Here is a 14,595-nt window from a genome sequence, read left to right on the forward strand (position 1 = left end):
AGAGGCATAAAATAAGCCTTCCTGATTAGTATCTAATTTATATAAACTATATATAGGTTTGTATGTATATGTATAATTATAGATAGATAGATAGATAGATAGATAGATAGACAGACAGACAGACAGACAGACAGACACACAATATTTTGTATATATACAAATACATACAATTTTTAAAATATAAATTCCATATATACAAATATCTACAATTTTTAAATATAAATTCCACTCATTTTACAAGCTCTCCATCCACGAAACTCCCCCCAACATTTGCATGCATTTGCTGGTTGCATGCGCAATGTGGCTTCATATATAGCCATGATCCAGCCTTCCTTTTTCGGCCGGAGGGAGAGATTATTCCAAAGCAGATGCGGGGAAGGGTTAAAAAGATGGAACCTTCGAATCCCTCCTGCTTTATTCAAGGCTACTCCTGCCTATTTCCACTCCCGCTTGCCCCGCACATGGACGAACCTTAGCCGCTGCCGTTGGGAACCCGGAAGTGTCTAGGCCCACCCAGTGACTCTTCCCCCCTCCCCCTCCCCAATTACCCCCCAAATCCTCCCGAATTGTTGCTGGGGAGGCGCTGAGGGCGAGTCTTAGGAGGGTGAGGCAGGAGCTCAGGCCTCCAGGGGGACGAGGAAGGGGTAAAAGGGACCCCCCTCTTATCCCACCCCCAGCCCCCTTCTCACCAGCCCAGCTGGGGGAAATCCCTCCCACCACCTTGCAAGCAATTTCCCCCCTCCTCTGTTTTAGAAACCACGTCTTATTTTCTCCCGTAGTCTCTGGGCAACCCAGTCAGATGGGCAGGGTGCAAAATTATTATTATTAATCCATCCATCAATTAATTAATTCCACAGGAGTAGGTGTGCTCAGCTCCTCCTGCTGCTGAATCATTTGTGGTTCCCCTACATATTGCATGGCTTAGGGCAGACCCTCCCTATGCATTAAAACACCCTTGAAGCAATGCACCTTTTCGAAGGGCCCCACTTCTCTGCAAGGATCCCTGGGGGAACTGTAGTTTTCCAAGCAGGAGCCCTGCAAGGTCCTCTGGGCTGTGAGCTTCGTGGACCACAAGGAATTTATGTTATGTTATTTTTTACCTTTCCACATTGTGGTGGAACTAAAGTGGGGGGAAAGGTGGGAAAGGATAAAGATCTTCCAACCCTACTTGTCTCTCTCACACCCCACAACCCGTCCCCCACAGGTTGTGGAAGAAGCTCAGTGACCCCTTCCCGGCAGCCTCCTCTTGGTGAAAAGAGAACAAATGGCGGCTCTGCAACCAGCTCAGGTAGGTGAGGTATTCTATTTATGATTTATGCTGTGTTTGTGATGTTCTATTATGTTACTTTTATCTTTAGTTTGTACGATGCTTTGGGATTCATTGGAATGAAAAGTTTGGGTTCCTCTTTGGTTATGGGGTCTATCTTTGCTTTTTCGACATCCAAAGTGCCCTTTAAGTAGGCCACGAGCTTTGGCGCTTGTACAATATTTCCAAAATTTCTTTACCTGCACTTTACCACACCCATTTCCTTAGGATTATTCGTGAGGAGTGATGAGTGGCTGGGGAAACTCAGCCAGATGGGCGGGACATTATTATTATTATTATTATTATTATTATTATTATTATTACTTTTCAGGGTCTGGTGTCCTTTGAGGAGGTGGCCATACATTTCACGAAGGAGGAGTGGGAACTCCTGGACCCGCGGCAGAAGGCTCTGTACAAGGAAATCATGCTGGAAAATTATAGGAATGTGACCTCCCTGGGTAGGGAGCTCTCTAGCCTTTGGTTCGTAAGACACTGAAGAGATGAGATTTCTCACTCTTCATTGCTGGACTCACAATTTATTTTGGAGAATAGCACACCTGCCATAACTGGTCATCGTTGCATGGGTTTTCAAGCAAGGCAAAAAGTTATATTAAAAATAGCATTAAAGATATAAATACAAACAGGTACAGTCGTACCTCGGAAGTCGAACACAATCCATTCCGGAAGTCCATCCAACTTCTGAAATGTTCGAAAACCAAAGTGCGGCTTCTGATTGGCTCCTGCAGCCAATTGGAAGCCCCGTCGGACGTTCGGCTTCCAAAAGAATGTTCAAAAACCAGAACACTCACTTCCAATTTTCAATCGTTCGGGAGCTGGAACGTTTGACTCCCCAGGCGTTCAGGAGCCGAGGTGCGACTGTATAGTGTTGGAGTCTCAACAGCAGGGATCATTCAGTATGGCCATTCCGGTTTAATGATGTTGTTGTTAAAGTTTACTAGCAAGAGAGGGATGCAACTAGGCAGGATGGTATGATATTTGCTGAGACAGCATGTGCTCTGAAGTTATATGTTGATTCTGCAGGGGTTTCCAGCCCCAAATACCCTAGTAATAAGATTATTAAGTTTGCAGATGATACAACGGTGGTTGGTTTAATCACAGCTGGAGAGGGGGCTTATAGGAAGGAAGTTGAGCAGTTGGGGGAGTGGCGCAGGAAAAACAACTTACTCCCAAACTTAAAGAAAACAAAAGAGATTATTGTGGACTTTAGGAAATGAAAATTGAATATTCAGCCACTCATTATTGAGGGGAAGTGCGTGGAACAGGTCTCGGTGTTTCGATTTCTGGGAATGAGGTTGAGAGATGACCTAACCTGGGGAGAAAACAGCAAAGACCTGATGAAGAGAGCACAGCAGAGGTTATATTTTCTGAGAATCCTCCGGAAAAACAATCTCTCAAAGGACCTATTGATGGCATTTTACCATTGTACTGTGGAGAGTGTATTAACTTATGGTCTGTGTGTGTGGTTTGGGAGCTGCACGGTCAGGGGGGAAACAATGCTGTCCAGGGTTGTAAAGACTGCAGAGAGAATAATTGGGCGCACTCTTCCCACCTTGGATCAAATCTATGCTTCCAGGTGTCACAAGAAAGCTGCAGAGATAGCGCAGGATAGTGCGCACCCCAGAAATGATCTCTTTCAGCTTCTGCCTTCTGGAAGGAGGTACAGGGTTATAAAGACTAGGACTAGCCGCCTGAGAAACAGTTTCTATCCAAATGCAATTTTGGTTTTAAACGCAGTGTAAGGTAGTCTCTATGGGAGTATATTGTATCTAATTATGGGGTATCAGAGTTTTTAGGGGGCTAACGTGGCTGGGATAGCAGGCTTGTTGGTTTTTGAATGTCTGATGTAGATTTTTTCAATTTCGTTGCTCTGTGTGGGACAAGGACAATAAAGGTTATCGTATCGTATTTATAATCATAGAGTTGGAAAGGACCCTGAAGATCATCTAGCTCAACCCTCTGGTCCTTCATCCCTAAATAAAGCTCAACAACTCTGGTAAATCTTCCCTAAAAAGATGACAATAGGTAGAACACTGCTAGATTTATTATACCAGGAGTAGATCGCAGTCTCCTGAGAGTTGGACGTGTCTGATCTAGGCTGTATTGTTCTCTTCATATCCATACTGCCTTATGGCGAGTCTGACCATTGGTCTATCTAGCTCAGTGTTCAGCCGGGGATTAAACCTGGTGAGCAATGGGCCACATGTGAGCAATGGCCCTTCCCCCAAAATCTGAACAGGGCAATAGGCATGTGGGCACCCAAGTACGGGGGGAGGGGGAGAGACCTCCTCCTCTTGCCAAGAACAGGGTGTGGGAGACGAAAACGGGGATGTTTCAGAAGGAAATGTGTTTGTAATTAGGCCTGCTTTTCCTTTCTCCCAAGAAAGAGGAGACCCTCTCATGCCCAGGCCGGACCTCATCCGCTGGCTCGAAGAGCTGGTTATACCGTCCTGCATGGAAGGATACTCAGCAGCAGGTAATGGCGAATGTGCTCCTCCTTGCCTGGGAATTGGAGGTTTTCTGCAGTGGTGTCTGGTGCCCGTTGAGACTGGCAGGGCAGCATGGAGGGGACCCAGTGGTGAGCAAAGCGAGAGCCAGTGATGGGCAGAGCCACTCGCTTGCTGTTTGTAAGGGAGAAGGCAGGCAGGCTGAGGCTTGTGGGGCAGTGACCCTTTCGCCCTAATGGACCGGCTGCCCATGGTTGTCCTGTGCACAGTAATCTTGTGGACTTCCAAAAATATTTTGGCAAAACCCCTTGCCCAGAGGCGCTTCTGTAGACCTTGTACTCTTGGGGCGGGAGAACAAGTCTTCACCAGGTACACCAGGGAGTCGAAGAAAATGAGCAACTCTCACAATGACCGGGAGGAAGGAGGAAGGGAGAAGTGAAGAAGAATTAATAATAATTAATTAATTAATTAATTAATTAATTAATTAATTATACCCTGCCCTCCCCGGCCAAGACCAGGCTCAGGGCGGCTAACACTGAATATAAATACAATAAAAACATTAAAAACAAAACAAAAAAACAAGAGAAGAGTTGATTAAAATGTAAGTTAGAATACAGTTTAAAATGCAGCCTCGTTTTAGTGGTAGCCTATAGATCAAAGCAATAAGGGGAGAAAACGTCAAATATTCACCGGGGCTAACTATCCATGCTGGTCCTATATGGGCCAGCAAAAAGAGCTGAGGGAAAATTTATCCAGTGGTACCTCTGGATACGAACGGGATCCATTCCGGATCCCCGTTTGCATCCAGAAGCGAATGCAATGCGCGTCTGCGTGGGTCGTGATTCACCGCTTCCGCGCATGCGCTTAATGTCATTTTGACCGTCTGCGCATGTGCAAGCGGTGAAACCCAGAAGTAACACGTTCCGTTACTTCCGGGTCACCGCGGAGCATAACCCATAAGCGCTCAACCTGAAGCAACTTCAACCTGAGGTATGGCTGTATACAAATCCCATATAAGGGGTTCCATAAAAAAAAATGAGGGGAGGGATCAGACTGAGTCCAGCCCAAAGGCCAGGCGGAACAGCTCTGTCTTGTAGGCCCTGCGGAAAGATGTCAAAACCCGCAGGGCCCTGATCTCTTGAGGTAGGGTGTTCCACCAGGCCGGGGCCAGAGCTGAAAAGGCCCTGTCCTGGTTGAGGCCAATCTAACCTCCTTGGGGCTCAGAACTTCCAAAGTGTTGTTATTTATGGACCTTAAGGTCCTCCGCAGGGCATACCAGGAGAGGCGGTCCCGTAGGTACGAGGGTCCTGTGGCCCTCCAGTCGTAGCTGGCCAAATGATCAACGATGATGTGAGCTGGGAATAACATCTGGAGGGACATAGTTCCTCACACCTGAGTTAAGGTCCTCCATAGACAGGTGATTTTTGAACTGGTTCCCTGATCAAAGTGTGTTCGTTTTTTGTAGACTTCTGCCACCCTCAGCTCTCTTCCTTTCCGGACGTTTGGTTTGTTCTTGCAGAAAATGACAGAATTTTTGGTCCCAGCGGGTGACAGAGCCACCAGTTCCCAACAGTTCCTGCTAACCTATATTCCACCCTTGAATAGCTAAGTTAAAACAACACCTTAGTAAATATCAGCCCGGTTTATTTAATGTATGGCAGGTTCTGCCTCCCCACTGAATATTTGCATGGGTAATGTCTTTGCTATCTTTTACACAGCTGTGAATTTGGCTGGTTCCTTCTCCTTAGAGACTCAGTTCCTCTCATGCTTCCTTTCCTTTTGATTCCAGGAAGTAAAGATCCAGAGATTAAAAGTGAAGTAGATTCCTACTGCCCCTTGCGTCCCCTGAACATCTGGTTTGGAGAGATGGGTGAAGCCCCAGAACCGATTTGTGAGGTGAAGAGAGAGGAGGAGCCTTCCATTGTGAAGGCGGAAAACCTTCCACCAACAGAACAGCTTTGTTTGATACAGCCCAAAGTGTCAGCAAAAAGAGCCAAGCATCCCAAGCTGGAAGTAAGTTATAAGTTGACTGAAAAGTGTCATTTGCAACAAAAACCTTATTGTATGGATAATACACATAGGGGAGAAGCCGTATAGCATATTATAGGAGGAGCTTTCGTGAAAAAATGGGCTCTTGTTGTTCAAGAAAGCATCCACAGGGAGGAGAAACTATTTTAATGTTTGGACTGTGAAGGTTATAGCGCAAATCTTATTGCACATTGAAGAGAAGAAGCCGTTTGAAGAGACGGGTGGAGACTTTAAGCTTCATTCACCAGCAGGGGAAAAGAAGAAATAAATATCTGGAGTATAGAAACAGTTTCAATAAGAACATAAAGGTAAAGGTAAAGGGACTCCTAACCATTAGGTCCAGTCGTGACCGACTCTGGGGTTGCGGCGCTCATCTCCCTTTATTGGCCGAGGGAGCCGACGGACAGCTTCCGGGTCATGTGGCCAGCATGACTAAGCCGCTTCTGGCGAACCAGAGCAGCGCACGGAAACGCCGTTTACCTTCCCGCCGGAGCGGTACCTATTAATTTACTTGCACTTTGATGTGCTTTCGAATTGCTAGGTTGGCAGGAGCAGGGACCAAGCAACGGGAGCTCACCCCGTCGCGGGGATTCGAACCGCCGATCTTCTAATCGGCAAGTCCTAAGCTCTGTGGTTTAACCCACAGTGCCACCCGCGTCCCAATAATAAGAACATAGTTCACGGCAAAAAATGGTCTTGGGGTATGAACTCACTTGGATATTTAGTATCAGCCTGCATTGGGAGGGTGTGAGGGAAGAGGTCGTTAAGAATTCCTTCATCCCAGCCAGAAGACCTAAATTATGTGCTGTGAAGGTGATGAGGACAAAATCTAGGGGTGCGGTACTTAAACCGTTTCCCAACCTCACTAGGGTCTAGCCCTGTAGGTTCAGTATTGCTCAGGTTCAAGCAAGGGAACACAGCCAGGTAAACTGAAGCAAAACAGTAGCTGGTTAGCAAGCCTAATCTATTTATCAACTAGAGCCAGGGCTTTTTCGGCTGTGGCTCCAATCTGGTGGAACGCTCTGCCACAAGAGACTAGGGCCCTGCGGGACTTGACATCTTTCCGCAGGGCCTGCAAGACAGAGCTGTTCCACCAGGCCTTTGGCCAGGGCACAGCCTGACTCCCTCCCTTGGCAATCTTCGCGGAGCTCTGGCCCAATGGTCGCCAGTGGCTTGAATGAATTAATTTTATAATGAATGATTTTAGAGTGTTGTTTGTGTTGTACTTTTGTACTGTTTTATTGTTGTTAGCCGCCCTGAGCCCGGCTTCGGCTGGGGAGGGCGGGATATAAATAAAATTTATTATTATTATTATTGTTGTTGTTGTTGTTGTTGTAGTAACATGGTTTCCACAAAAAACGAAGAAAAAGCCCAGAACAAAGGGTTGCATGAGTTTTTAAAATTTCCCCCAGTTTCCCATTTCACATAGCGTCAATGTAGTAAAATAATTTATCTTGCCACTCATTTTTTGTTGGTATTGTTTCTTTTTTCCAATTTTTGGCAATTGGGTGTTCTCGCAGCTATGGCTGTTGTCGAGTCCTTACAGCGTAGCACACAAGCTCAGGAGGCCAATGCTTCTGATATGTTGAAAGGCATCGGGAGCCATGGCCAGGGCAGTGTCAGAGACTGGGCAGAGAAAGAATGGTGGAGACCGCCTCCCCAGTCTGATCCTCATACTGAAGAAGGAGGCAGTTCAGAATTACAACAGGGGCTTGAGGGAGGTCACTGCTCAGAGACAGATGAGGGGGAAAGCTGGGAAATAATGGGAGAGGAAGAGGAGGAAGAAGCAGCAATAGGGGAGTGACAGCTGACGGACTCAGTGTCTTTAGAAAGCATTCCAGACCTCCCCTCTCCCAGAACACGGCAGGCCTTGAAAGTAGGAGAGCAAAGAGCCCAAAGAGGGCACATACAGTGTTATAATTCTTGCTCCGTGCTTGCTGTCATGGGATTGGTTTTATCACATGACAGTGTATGTTTTTATTCCACATAGTGGGAAGTGATGGAGACAGGATGTTTTGTGCTACTGTATTCCGTGATGTAGGACTATTGTCCTTTGTTCTTTCTCTTTGTTGTCTGATGAGGAAGAGCTAGGAGCTGAGTCAGAATGCTCCGTGTATTATATGTAAATAAAGTAAAGGGGTACCTCGGGTTACAAATGCTTCAGGTTACAGATTTTGCTAACCCAGAAATAGTACCTCGGGTTAAGAACTTTGCTTCAGGATGAGAACAGAAATCGTGTGGGGCGGCACAGTGGCAGTGGGAGGCCCCATTAGCTAAAGTGGTACCTCAGGTTAAGAACAGTTTCAGGTTAAGAACGGACCTCCAGAACGAATTAAGTTCTTAACCCGAGGTACCACTGTACCTTGAATATGTATATTGTATAAGCCGAGGTACAGTGGTGCCCCGCAAGACGAATGCCTCGCAAGACGGAAAACCCTTTCGTCTAGCGGGTTTTCCGTTTTGGAGGTGCTTCGCAAAACGAATTTCCTATGGGCTTGCTTCGCAAGATGAAAACGTCTTGCGAGTTCCTGCGGGGTTTTTTTCCTCCCCCCCCTTTTTCCCAAGCCGCTAAGCCGCTTATCAGCTGATCCGCTAAGCCGCTTATCAGCTGATCCGCTAAGCCGCTTATCAGCTGATCCGCTAAGCCGCTTATCAGCTGATCCGCTAAGCCGCTTATCAGCTGATCCGCTAAGCCGCTTATCAGCTGATCCGCTAAGCCGCTTATCAGCTGATCCGCTAAGCCGCTTATCAGCTGATCCGCTAAGCCGCTAATAGCGCTAATCCGCTAATGGGCTTGCTTCGCAAGACGAAAAAACCGCAAGACGAAGAGACTCACGGAACGGATTCTTTTCGTCTTGTGAGGCACCACTGTACTATTTCTGGGTTAGCGGAGTCGGTAACCTGAAATGTATGTAACCCGAGGTACCACTGTACAGTGGTACCTCAGGTTACATACACTTCAGGTTACAGACTCTGCTAACCTAGAATTATTACCTCAGGTTGAGAACTTTGCTTTAGGATGAGAACAGAAATCGTGCTCCGGCGGCGTGGCAGCAGCGGGAGGCCCCATTAGCTAAAGTGGTGCTTCAGGTTAAGAACAGTTTCAGGTTAAGAACGGACCTCCGGAATGAATTAAGTTCTTATCCCGAGATACCACTGTAGTTTAGCCAAAATACTGAGTTTGTTACACAAACTGCTAACACTCCGCTGTTCCTAAGCATGCTGAAGCTTCTTGGTATCAGTCGCTGTGATGTTTGGGCTGGTGAAAGCTTTTGAAGCTCCCGAAGGACCGACCAGGAGGGAGGGAACATGCCATTCGGGCATGTGTCTCTATCGGGGTCCTACACACAAGTAGGACGATCCTGGCAATCGGCACCCGTAGTGATGACGCATGAAGGGAGAGGGGGAGGGGGAGTGGCTCATTCGGAGCAATGCTGTTATTCCGAGAGACCACATTTCCAAGCCTCTCTCTGTGAATATTGAATAAAAACAGAAGGCAAGGACTTTTCCTTGTCTTGTCCGTTCCTGGCAACCTGCCGTTCAGGTTGGTTCCTCTGCTGCCTGACGTGCCGTGTGGTTGGATTCATGGATTTCATTTCACTTTCATGTATGTAAACAACTTATATATTGCTTAAATGCAGCTCACTCTCTCCTGATTGGTTTCTGGGTCCGTCCGTCACAACAAGCTTTTGAGCACCGGACTTCAGTGCTGGGGCTTCATGGGACAAAATACCCATTGGCAGGTCTGAATCCAAACTGCATCTGCAGACAAAGCTGGGTTCGCTGTCAGTGTCCATTATTGGTTTCGGCACGCCTTCAAACGGGCTTGCTGTCAGCGCCAAACGACTGGTCAGGGCTGACAGTGAGCTGCCTTCTTTTTAAGGTTTCGTCCAATATTTGCAGAGTGTTGAAATAAAAATAAATAAAAAATTGCCTAGTAGCACCTTATAGACCAACTACCGTATTTTTCGCTCTATAGGACGCACTTTTTCCCCTCCAAAAATGAAGGGGAAATGTGTGTGCTTCCTATGGAGCGAATGCAGGCTTTCACTGAAGCCTGGAGAGCAAGAGGGGTTGGTGTGCCCCGATCCCTCTCCCTCTCCAGGCTTCAGGAAGCTGTCCACAAGCCTTCGGAGCGCTCCAAAGGCTTGTGGGCAGCAACCTGCAGCCTGAAGCCCGGCGAGCGCTGCGCCAACTCCGGCTGTGCTTGCCAGGCTTCAGGCACCCACCCGCAAGCCTTCTGAGGACGGCGGGAGTTCCCGCTGCGCTCGGGAGGCTTGCGGATAGCTGCCTGTTCTGGGGGCTGGGGTCAGCGGAAGCTTGGGCTTCCCAGCCCCGCAAGCTCCGGGAGCGGCGGCGAGGTTGCGCGCAATCTTGCCGCCGCTCCTGGACCGGGGGGGGGGGATTATTATTTCCCCCCCTAAAAACTAGGTGCGCCCTATGGTCCAGTGCGCCCTATGGAGCGAAAAATACGGTAAGTTTGTTCCAGTATAAGCTTTTGTGTGCATGCACACTTCTTCAGATACCATGCACACGAAAGCTTATACCAGAACAAACTTAGTTGGTCTATAATAGTGGTGTTCAAACGTTTTTCAAAGAGGGCCAGATTTGATGAAGCGAAGGGCCATGGGGGCCAACCAAAGCTGCCACAGGGGCCGGATTAAACCAGCCAGCCAGCCGAATTAGGCCCCTGAAATCGACTTCGGACATGCCTGGTTTATAAGGTGCTGCTGGACAATTTTTATTTTTTAAAAAATTATTTTTATTTCGACTGCATCAGACAAACACAGCTACCTACCTGAATTTGCAGAGTGTGATCAGCTTGAGAAAGGACAGTCTGGTATGATAATTCCTCTCTAAATTGTTTTTCAGACCTGTAGCAGAAGATCTTCCTGCAACTGTGTGAAGTTGAACAGCGTGGAAGCGCTGCTGCAAAATCCCTTTCCTCAGCGCAGTTTGGCTGAGCAACGCTGCATTAAAGAGCTCGGTCCCGACTGCCCCGACCTGTGCATTGTGCAAACCGTGCTGGAGAAAGGCAAGCCGGTCACCCGGAGGTTTAGCAGGGCCTGGTACGACCGGAAGGAGTGGCTTTGCGGAAGTACCTCGAAAAACGCGTTCCTGTGCTTTCCCTGCTTGCTGTTTGGCGGCGCCGCCACCTGGGCACGGACTGGAGTGGCAGACATGAAACAGATCTCCATAAAGACGAAGGTTCACGAGGAATCTGCAAGGCACAGGGAGAACTGCCTGAAGCTGGCTGAGTTGGGCAGAGTCAATGGTGCCGAGCCAACGGACACTGGCTGTGACACTCACACCAGAAAGCATAGCCAGGAAGTGGAGAACAGGTATGTACTTTCAAAAATTGTTGTTGTTGTTGCTGTTGTTCTGTCATTTAGTCGTGTCCGACTCTTCGTGACCCCATGGACCAGAGCATGCCAGGCACTTCTGTCTTCCACTGCCTCCCGCAGTTTGGTCAAACTCATGCTGGTAGCTTCGAGAACACTATCCAACCATCTCGTCCTCTGTCGTCCCCTTCTCCTTGTGCCCTCCATCTTTCCCAACATCAGGGTCTTTTCCAGGGAGTCTTCTCTTCTCATGAGGTGGCCAAAGTCTTGGAGCCTCAGCTTCAGGATCTGTCCTTCCAGTGAGCACTCAGGGCTGATTTCCTTCAGAATGGATAGGTTTGATCTTCTTGCAGTCCATGGGACTCTCAAGAGTCTCCTCCAGCACCATAATTCAAAAGCATCAATTCTTCGGCGATCAGCCTTCTTTATGGTCCAGCTCTCACTTCCATACATCACTACTGGGAAAACCATGGCTTTAACTATACGGACCTTTGTTGGCAAGGTGATGTCTCTGCTTTTTAAAAATATTATTTTTTTCAAAAATAATTATTGCATAAATACACTCTTGAGATGCTTGTTGGCCTTCAAGTTGCTTCATAGTAAAAAAAACCACAACCAACTACCCACCTAGCTCTGGCGTTCGAAAGTCTTCTCTTTCCCTCCAAGTGTGTCTCCCCCCACCCTTGTTACTCTCCCCATTTTCTCCTCCAGTCCCACTCCTTTTCAATCATGCTGCCAGTCTGTACGAAACAGAATTCAGGGCATTCCATATCCAACTTTTTTTTTTTTAAACTTCCCTATACAGGATTGCCTTCAGATGGCTCGGGGGTCGGATAACTCCACACCCTCCAACATTTCTCCAATGAAAATGGAGACACCCTAAGGAAAAGCGGGACATTCCAGGATAAAATCAGAAACCGGGACAGAAAAATAGGCCACAGAGCTTTCTCTGGCAAGGCAGTGGTCTTACAAACTAGAAGCATGTTCAACAGTCCCACTCCCTACCCTAGAACTCTTCTCAATTCTCCTCTCACCCCCTTGATTTCTCACATATTTGTTATCATTGATAACAAATTAATATATTAACATTAATATATTGACACCAATGTATTTACATTAATATATTAACATCAATATATCAGTATTCATATAATGACATTGGTATTGGTATGTTGTCCTGAAATCTGCAAAGGTCTAGCTGAAGCACGCTATCATCGATTACATTTTCGTAAATTAAATGCACTGGCTTTAGAGTTTTATTTTCGTTTAAAATGTTCCCCCTCTATTTGTCTCCAGCCCGCCTCACCCCTGTGCTCTGGAATGTCCCGAATACCACCATTTGGTAGACAAGAGAAAAACAAAGAGTCCTTTCTGGGTGCATTTTGGATTGCCTGCCGACGAGAGCGGCCGTGCGGTGTCCGACGGGGTCGCGATTTGCAGAATATGTTCGCACTCGGTGTCCGCAAAAGGCGGAAACACCTCCCACCTCGGCAAACACCTCCAGCTCAAACATCCTCAGGAATTTAGGGAGCTGCCTTCTTCATCCAGAGACGTTTCCGTCCCTTCGCGTAAAAATGCCGCGGAGCCGGCGGCTGGGACGGCATCAGCGAGTGCGGCAGTAACTGTTGCGGAAAGTCCTAGAGAACAGCAAAACACCGTGTCGGATTCTGAGCCGCTCGATCCTAAGAGCTCGAGATCTTGTACTCAGGCGATCACAGAGTATCTGGCTACGTGCCTGGAGCCTTACAACACAGTGGACCACCCCAAATTTATCCAGATGGTGAACACTCTAAAACCGAAATATCCGTTGCCCAGTAGAAATTACTTCGCTACCGCAGGAGTTCCAAAGCTGTACAAGGACACGGTGGAGAAAATGAAGAGAGAAATACTCCAGCTAACTACGACTGAACTGGCCGTCACAACTGACTGCTGGACGTCCGTAGCTGGCGCTCCGTTTGTGGCAGTGACGGTCCATTTCATTTCGGACGAGTGGAAGTTGACCGACGCTTGCTTGGCCTGTAGACATTTTTGGAAGGAGCCCAGCGCAGCCATTCTTTGTGAAATGCTCAGAGATGCCTTGTCTGAGTGGGGCATCGACATGAAGAACATATTTTGCAGCACGACGGATAACGGCGCCAATATCCTCAGAGCGGTCTGGCAGCTGGGCTTGGAGCACATCTCTTGCTTCGCTCACAATATAAACGACGGGGTGAACCGAGCTCTGAACCGGACACAACTGAGAGGGGCAGTCAGGAAGCTGAAAAGGCTACAGAACAGTATTTGCCGTAGCTGGAAAATGAGGCGAGACCTCACCAGAGCTCAGGAGATGCTCGAGATGGACAAGGTGGGTTTGCCAAGCGCTTGTCCCACCAGGTGGTGGAGTCTGCTCAAGCTGTGCCAAAGGTTTCTTGAAAACCAGCTCCCGCTGTGCAAGGTACTTCTGGATTATCCGTCTAAAAGACCTTTGATGTTGGACGGGGGCGACGTCTCGGCCGTCCAAGACTTTGTGTCTGCAGCTACCGTGTTAGAGGACTTCACTACGACTCTGAGTGGAAGCAGTTACGTCACGGCCTCGTCTGTTCTGCCTCTTTACAGGCAAATTAAGAAAAGTCTCCAGCCCCAGGGGGGAGACAGTGTGCTGCTGAAGGACATTAAACGTGAGATTTTGGGCGCGCTGTCGGAAAAGTACGACAGCGCCCCCACCGCAACCACTTTAGGCCTGGCCTCGTTGTGCGACCCGAGGTTTCGGCTGCGTTTCTTGGAGGCTCCTGAGGCTGTCAGGCAGGAGGCTGTAAAGATGATGACGGACTTGCAAGGGAGTCTGCGTGCTGCTTCGACGGAGCCCAGTACTGGCCCTGCTCCACCCAGAAAAAGGACGTTGGCAAAAATCTTCGGTTTAGAGGCAGAAGAGGCGCTGGCGGATGATGCATCGAAAGCAGAAAAAGAGCTAAATGAGTATATATCTATGCCGCGAGTGAGCTTCGATGAATGCCCTCTGACGTGGTGGAAGGCAAATGAAGCCTCCTTTCCAATGCTGAAGATGCTTGCAAAGAGGTTTTTGGCTATCCCAGGAACAAGTGTGCCATCCGAAAGCGTGTTCAGCACGGCTGGCGATGTTCTACAAAGACAAAGGGCGTCTCTTTTGCCAGAGAACGCCGAAATGCAAATTTTCCTTGCAAAAAATATAAATTTCATCGAGTAATATTTTTTTGCTCTGTAAAATGTTGTCCATTCTTTCTGGTTTATAAAAGAAATGCAAATTTCCCTTGCAAAATTTTTTTGTATATTTTTGTTTAATATTTTTTTTTTTGTTCTATGAATTTTTTTCCATTCTTTCTGGTTTGGCCTGGTTTATAAAAGAAATGCAAATAAAAATATAAATTTTGTCTGACCATCTTTTGTTCTGCAAAAAAATATCCATTCCATTCTTTCAATTTTGCCCTGATTTAGAAAA

The 14,595-nt window shown here is 47.6% G+C and overlaps 1 protein-coding gene across 1 annotated transcript; it reads left to right on the forward strand.

Annotated features, from left to right (window-relative positions):
- Nucleotides 1–634: 634 nt before the first annotated feature.
- On the forward strand, nt 635–14,533 carry LOC310756492 (E3 SUMO-protein ligase ZBED1-like). The gene is made up of 6 exons (XM_083600664.1): nt 635–644; nt 1,205–1,288; nt 3,708–3,800; nt 5,561–5,784; nt 10,672–11,141; nt 12,438–14,533. The coding sequence occupies exons 3-6, from the start codon at nt 3,725–3,727 to the stop codon at nt 14,341–14,343; spliced, it is 2,676 nt and encodes an 891-aa protein (XP_083456790.1). The 5' UTR covers nt 635–644; nt 1,205–1,288; nt 3,708–3,724; the 3' UTR covers nt 14,344–14,533.
- Nucleotides 14,534–14,595: the final 62 nt, after the last annotated feature.

This window comes from Podarcis filfolensis, assembly GCF_964270895.1.
Source record: "Podarcis filfolensis genome assembly, chromosome: 2".
Lineage (NCBI taxonomy): Eukaryota > Metazoa > Chordata > Lepidosauria > Squamata > Lacertidae > Podarcis > Podarcis filfolensis.

Excerpts from the sequence above, each read along its gene's own strand:
- LOC310756492 (XM_083600664.1), top strand. The coding sequence starts at position 3,725 with ATGCCCAGGCCGGACCTCATCCGCTGGCTCGAAGAGCTGGTTATACCG. Across the intron at positions 3,801-5,560 it reads GGAAGGATACTCAGCAGCAG|GAAGTAAAGATCCAGAGATT; the intron begins GTAATGGCGAAT and ends TTTTGATTCCAG. Across the intron at positions 5,785-10,671 it reads CCAAGCATCCCAAGCTGGAA|ACCTGTAGCAGAAGATCTTC; the intron begins GTAAGTTATAAG and ends ATTGTTTTTCAG.